The 7,433-nt window shown below is 37.2% G+C and overlaps 1 protein-coding gene across 1 annotated transcript; it reads right to left on the bottom strand.

Moving 5' to 3' along the window:
- Positions 1-1,250: 1,250 nt before the first annotated feature.
- On the bottom strand, positions 1,251-2,823 carry LOC142167456 (uncharacterized). The gene is made up of 2 exons (XM_075227606.1): positions 2,545-2,823; positions 1,251-1,301 (listed from the first exon to the last, which is right to left on the bottom strand). The coding sequence occupies exons 1-2, from the start codon at positions 2,821-2,823 to the stop codon at positions 1,251-1,253; spliced, it is 330 nt and encodes a 109-aa protein (XP_075083707.1).
- Positions 2,824-7,433: the final 4,610 nt, after the last annotated feature.

The raw sequence follows: 7,433 nt of genomic DNA, 5'->3' as shown, positions 1-7,433 counted from the left end.
TGTCTTTGTCTTATTATTATAATTTGACAACTCTATTCTCAAGGAAAATTATTGGTGTGTATGAGTGTGTTTGGTACGAAGGAAAATGTTTTTCTTGGAAAATATTTTCCTTGAAAATGTTTTCTAGTGTTTGGTTAGAGAGTAGAAAATCTTTTTTTAGGAAAATAAATTCCTATGTTACTCTCCTCACCCCCATCCTCCCCTCAATTCCCATGTGTCCTGTGCTCCCCCCCCCCCCAGACAATTATATTTTTCTTCAAAAATTCAATTATTCTTCTAAAAATTCACATAAATCCAAAAGAACTAATATGTTGATTTACTTTTTCACACAAGAACGTTAAAATTTGAGGTCCATAACTAGAAAAAAAATGTTTTTTCTTGTTGAAACAAAATGAAAGTACTCTTTCTACAACACAAAAATTATTCATTTTGTTGAAATAAAAGAAATTTCTTTTTCTATATCATAGAAAGAGAAAATACTCATTTTGTTAAAATGAAAAAGAAAATACTCTATCTACAACATGAGAAAAAAGTACTCTAAACAATATTTCTATTATATAACCTCTTGCAACATATAAAATTTAGGTTAACAACGATAAACGTCTCATACACAGAAAAAAGAGAAGAAATATAATCAACTCCACAATAACCATTCTCAATATAGGAGTACTCAAGAAGCAAGTAGACATGAGAAAAACCATCACAGAAGTATCACACACCATATTAGACAAGCAACAAAATATTTTTCTATAATAATTGCTTCATATTCTAGCTTTGTTCTTCCAACCCCATTTGTGTATTTTAGTGTTGTCGCTTGAATCTTTCCAGTCAAACCTTGCGGAGATTCTGATTTTTGCCATGCATGCCTTAGTTAACATATCACTTTGCACCAAATAATCAAAAGCTTCACCTAAGAACTCTTCTTCATAATCTTTTGTTGCCATAATTTCTTCATACAATCTTGTCATATCTAGTCGACTATCAGCTATCTTATTGATTGTCGCTGCCACTTCTCCAAGCTTTGTTGATATATCACCAACCATATCTTGTACATTAGAACAACGACTTCTTTTATGACTTGCTTTGACTTGAGAAGTTTCACTTACTATGTCTTGCACATCGTTTTTCTTTGATGGTCCTTCAATGTCATTATCATTACCTTTCTCCGAACTACAATCCAAGCCTATATCATCAAGGGACTTAGCACAATCACCCCTAGCTCGATCATTCCCGCACACAAGGGACATTTCTTAAAACATTTCAATCTTTCTATTAATGAACTTCTCATGAGTAGGATGAGCCTACAATACAACGACAAATCAAAAAGTATAAGAACGGGACAAGCAAGACAATAACAAAATAATCAACGTGTTAGCTTTCTCAGCAAACGACAAGTTTATAGCAATTCAAATTTGACACTAGCATGTGGTGCTAGACACCAAGGACAAAGAATAATAAAGATATCTTTCACCATTAGAAATAGTCATATAACATGGATATAAAATTATGGTATTACATGTAAATACATGAATATGTTAATTATCAGATTGACATTAGACTTTAGACATAAAAGGAAACTTCAATCATATATGATCACATGGATATTATTTTTATCATTTTACATGGAAATAAATAGCTCTACACAAAACAATACAAAAAATATTGGATCTAAATAATCACATGACAAGAAAACAGTAACTAAAACATGCTTGGAAGTCCAAAACCGACAGGCAGCAATAACACCAGATACAGAAAATAATAACATAAGTTTCCTATTCTCTATAACTGTCTTCAAATTACTAAAGCAGAGGACTTACTAGAATTTCTGATTCTTGACTGTAAATATTCTAAGGTCCCCACAACAACTGCTTTAAAATTAGATGAATCAGAAAATTTGCCACAAAATCTGGCTCTCTCAAACCTCATCCTAACATTCCATAATTCACCCAAAGCTTAGATAATATCACCACTATTGGTTAGGCAACAAACTACATTTATGTAAAGTAGAACAAACATTCCAGTTTCTAAGCATTTCAAAATGGTAAGCATACATAAATCTCCTTCGTAAGAAGCCTTAACCAAACAAATTAGCACACAGGGAAGCACATAACACTATGTTAAGCAAAGCAAGAACTCTTTGTTTAATGATCACATGAATCAAAGGTTCCTCTGAAACCTCATCCTAACCTAAACTCTCTGCATTTATCCATATATACACTAGAGGGGCAGCAGCGTGCAGAAGCTATGTGACAAATCTAGCACAAAATTTAGTTGATTCTTCATAGGAAAAGCCAATACCTTGCAAAAATCTAACCTCAGGCAGAAGGGGACATTGGATTCAAGAATTTGAGGGCATCTAAGAATTAAACCTCGAGTTTCTTCTGGGGATGTAGCCAAATCAAATTTGAAGAAATCATATACAGATTCAACATGGGCAGGACTAGATTAAGGTGAAAATACTTGGTCACAAACAAGAGTTATGTAATTATTACTACAACTATGTAATAACTATAAGGAAAGTATATATATATATAAATATTTTACCTGAACGTGTAAAGCATAAACTCTAGGACTGGCAGTAATCATCTTCAAGCTATCATCACATCCAAGACCACTTTTATTTAGTAGAGTTTGCATTGTATTCCATGTGCTTCTTAGTGTTTTGAGATGATTCTCCACATGCTTAGGTGTACACTCCTCCATTCCTAATTGTTGCTTAATGGCATCCGAAACATGATTGAATGAGATGGCCTTAAACTGATTAGTTGATTTATTCCCTTGCTTCACTTCAACAGCCAAGATCTCCAACATCAAATATTCCATTGGTTTTTGATCGCTGCCGACTCGACACTACGCTATGGTAGGAAGAGCGGATCACAATAGCTTTTACCCGAATAGAGGTCCGAGATCGAATTTCCACAGGGAGCTAGTAGTGGAGTTGTATTTTCTGTCTAGCCTAGAGTTGCGGTTGTGCTTCTAATGTCACTTCAAACATTTTTTGAGTTTTTGTATTTATAACTACTATTATAAAACTAAGGATTAAAGTTAAAGTATGCTAATAGAATATTGCTAAGTTGTAATTAATGGGTAGAAGAGCACTAGGGTCGTAGCATCACCTAGGTGGCTAATTGACGGGTAAATGTTAGTAAGGATAGATTGACATATTTGGGGATTATGCTGTAACTGTTGCACTATTGCACCCACTCTCACACCTCTCGGTAGAGAGAGTGATTTTTCCCAATTGACTCTCTCGAGATCAATTGGGTAGCCCAATGAGACCAAACAACTAGGTTCAAGTAGGGTGATTACTCTCTCGAGATTTAACCCATTAATTGGGACTACCATTTCTCATGGGTCCATCCCAATTCCTTGTTGGGTCAATTTTGGGGTCATAAACTCTCTCTTTCGAGAAGAGTTAAACCCACTAAGCTTGAATCAGTGTTTGCAACCATCAATTCTTGAAAAAAAACATGAAATCAACCCAAATAGCAAAAACCAAATATCAATCCAACCCTAGATGACAACACCTATCAATTACCCACATTAGGGTTGGGCCACAACCCTAGCTAATGGGTTTAGCTACACATAATTAAAGAAGACACTGAATAAATAGATGAACAACTAAATATATTAATTAATTACTAAGAAGAAACTACAATAATCTATTGTTAATGGGAAGCAAAAATGCCAAAAAAATGGCTACAATATCCGTCTCACGAGCTCAGCTGCGTTTCTGAATAAAAAACTTAACCTAAAAATGGTAAAATGTCCTATTTATAGTGGGCTAGAAAAATTGGACAAAAATACCCCTGTGGAGTCAGTGCAGGTCGCACAAAAGCAACCGCGGCCGCACTTGCTCTTTTGACTTCAACTTTAAGTTTTCTGAACTGGAAGACGCGGACCGCGTGAAAGTGCAGCGCGACCGCATAGAGGGTCTGGTGCATTCCGCACAAACAGGACGCAGACCGCGTGGCATGGTTTTGGTCCCTTGCCCAACTCTCTGAACCTTACGAACGCGGACCGCACAAAGCAGGAGTGTGGCCGCAAAGCTTCACCGCGGACCACGAAAATACTACCGCGGCCGCGTGACGATAAGCCTGAATATGTCATATCTCTGAACCTCCTAGTGAGGCCGCGGTCACTGTCGTGCGGTCCTCACTAGGCCCTTTCTTCTTCAATTCTCTTGGTCTTTGATACTTGAGCAGGTTTCACTCCTTTTTGAGCCGATCTTTGACATTTCTTCACTTTGTCGATCAAACCTGCAATCAAGCACAACTTGTGAGCATTTTGGGACTATTTTGTATCAGTTTATATTCAAAGCATAGGTAAGTAGAGGCATAAACACATTAAAATCCTAACTTATCAACTCTCCCAAATTTAAACCTTTGTTTGTCCTCAAGCAAACAAAATAAGACCCACCCCTTAAAGGAACATCCAAGTAATTCCAGCTATCTTAAACTAACCTCAACAAGCATCAATTGGGACTAACAATTGCCCTCAATACGAATGCGTCATTAACACATTTAAAACTTTGAAAACTATGGATCAAGTGTGACACAAGAGCATCAAGAGTTGACACATTTCATCAAAGTGCTTCTCTCAATTACTTTGGTTATTGTGGAACCCAAACTCCCACATCCTCAACTCTCTCTAAGCGAACCTCACCTTTTAAGTATTGACACACAAACCGAGGTTAATGGAATTTCGCTCATCTCTCTCAAGAAGAAGGTCACAAGTCCGACTCTAAGTACTATATACTTGCCCCTTATGTAAGTGTGAGCACGTGATTTTTGTTTCGCGCGACAATCGCTCCAAAAGAAATAAAAAAATATAATAATTGGCCCTGCTGTACAATTTTTGGATTTTTACATGGCACTTTGTTAATTATTTATGATTTTTGCCCATTTTTATTTTTATTAAAAACAAAATACAAAAAATGTATGTGTCATGCGTAATTTGAACCGTAACACGGTTGTTAAATAGAAAATCATAAATAGGCATCTTTGTCCGTGATTTTGTTTTTGTTTGATTTTACCCGTTTTAAAATATTTTAATGTGTGTGCAATTAATTGTATTAAGTGTTTATTTAATTTTAATTTGATTTACTTAGGTTTTGTTTTTTTTTAAAAAAAATAAAGAAGAAAATAAAATAATAATAAAAACCCTTCTTTTTTTCGGACTTGGGCCAATTTTAAACAAATTGGCCCAAACAAACTCAGCCCAAAACCAGGCTTGCCCGGTCCGTGACCAGCTGACACCCAGAACATCCAAATGACGCCGTTTAATCCAATCTGATCTGGGCCGTTGATCTCAGATTGATCAACGGCCAAGATCACCTCCTCACAACCCATGATAAACCCGACCCATTTCCACCCGGACCAACCCAAAATCCCTTTGGATGAAACGACACCGTTTCCCCTAAGCCTTCAGATCCAAGCCATTGATTTCGATTGATCCGACGGCTGAGATCAACCCACCCATTCCATATATAAGCCCCTTACCATACCCTGCCCCCCCTATCCGATACCTCAGCCTTCGTTCTCACCAAACCTTTCCCCTTCAAACCCTAGCCGCCCCCATCTCCCTTCACCAGAAACCCGGCGGCATGGACGCCGGTGACCCTACCTTTAACACCATAGATGCTCCTCACCGTCCTGAACCCAAATCCACCAACCACACACCTCGAATCCCATCCCACCTTCTCGAATCTTCATTTGAAGATTCGAGTCAAAACTAAATCTACCCCGATCTGCCCTAAATTCATACCAGGCAGTCCCCGAACCCCCCTCGTGACCAAACCATGCTTGGTTTGGTCCGAATCTGACCAGGGAAGCACGAATCCCGGATCCAATTTTTGGAACTTTAAAGGTCTTCGTCGATGGTCCGTGTCTTGTTCAAACCAAAAGATTAAGGTCTAATGGACCTTAATCGAAGTGTTTCTCATCTGAGAAACACTTCGATTAAAGCCCGTTCAGCCTTAAGAAGGTCTGTCCGAATCCGAGTTAAGGCTTTTGATTTTTCGAGATTTGAGGTGAGTTTTGCTTTTCTTTGTTTATTTCTGTTAGTCCATGTTCGTTTAAAAAGTTTGTTCAGGTTTTGTTTTAATCTGTGTTTTGAGTTTTATCAACTGTTCCTGTCCACCTCGCCTGAACCTTTGTTGTTTGATTGAGTCTTTCTTCTAATTGTTCTGATAATTTGTATGTATGTATTTGTTGTGCAATTAATTGAATTTCAAATGTGAACTGACCAACTGATTCCTCCCATGTAATTTTGCTTAGTCAGTACAATTCAAATCATGTGTTCGATACTGTTAAATGTCTGACTTTGGTCTCGATTGTATGAGTTATAACTAGTATAGTCGAGTCGACATATGTCGTCAATTAGTTTCAGATGTTTGAACAATATACAAATTGATCTACTTCTGTTTAGCATTGTATGAATCAGTTAGGAATTGAATTTAGCTACTTATAGTTGTTAATCTGAATCAGAAGTATAAAAGGATTGGTTTTGTTTAGTTGCAGTCAGAATTGGAGGGCATGTGCACTTATGCACAACATGTGCACTTGTGCACAACATGTGCATAAAGGCTTTTGTTTGATTTAAAAATGTTTTGACAGCATATGCTGTCAGATACATCCTGCTGCCCACACCCTAAAAATGTTTTGACAGCATATGCTATCAGATACATCCTGCTGCCCACACCCTACTTTAGTTTCAGAAATAATAAACATTACTAAAGGTAAGCCTGCCAAGGGAATATGATGGGGTTTTGTTAATACTTAAATGACTAAGTGGAACTGAAAAGAGGGCAACAATCCTGCTGCCCACACCCTACTTTAGTTTCAGAAATAATAAACATTACTAAAGGTAAGCCTGCCAAGGGAATATGATGGGGTTTTGTTAATACTTAAATGACTAAGTGGAACTGAAAAGAGGGCAGCACATGGGAGGGTGTTCTGATGGTCTAAACAGGCTGTTGAAGGGATGATTTGAGGCTTATAAAAGGGAGGACTTCCATCAGTTCTAAGGGAGAGATCTAAAAAAAGAGGGAGCTGAAATACATACATATTAACACACACAGACAGACAGAGAGAACTGGAAAAGATTTCTTTTGATAACTTCAGTATAATTTCAAAACTGAAGATTGACATTCGATTTTGAAAAGAAAGGAGATAGGGAGAGGGATATCATAAAAATCAGAAGCTGCTTTCTTCCTACTGTTTGTTCGATTCTTAGTTTGTTCAAACTGTCCAAATCAGTTCTGTCTTCTTTCAAGTATCGGCTAAGTCCATTGTTTGGGTTTGTATTGTTTATTTCTACTGGAATTGGATTGCCTGGATCTCTGATTCTATACTACTGGGAATTTGCTTCATTCTGCCATTCCTCCATTGGCTTTAGTGGCCTCTTGCATTGGGATTTTGTTCTATTGGTAC

This window comes from Nicotiana tabacum, chromosome 12, assembly GCF_000715075.1.
Source record: "Nicotiana tabacum cultivar K326 chromosome 12, ASM71507v2, whole genome shotgun sequence".
NCBI classification, from domain to species: Eukaryota; Viridiplantae; Streptophyta; class Magnoliopsida; order Solanales; family Solanaceae; genus Nicotiana; species Nicotiana tabacum.
The sequence above is the reverse complement of the archived record's forward strand: the minus strand, read 5'-3'. Positions and strand labels throughout refer to the sequence as shown.

Coding starts and splice junctions, on each gene's coding strand:
- LOC142167456 (XM_075227606.1), bottom strand. CDS start 2,823: ATGGAATATTTGATGTTGGAGATCTTGGCTGTTGAAGTGAAGCAAGGG. Junction 1,302..2,544: donor TTTATGCTTTACACGTTCAG/GTAAAATATTTA, acceptor GTTGTATTGTAG/GCTCATCCTACTCATGAGAA.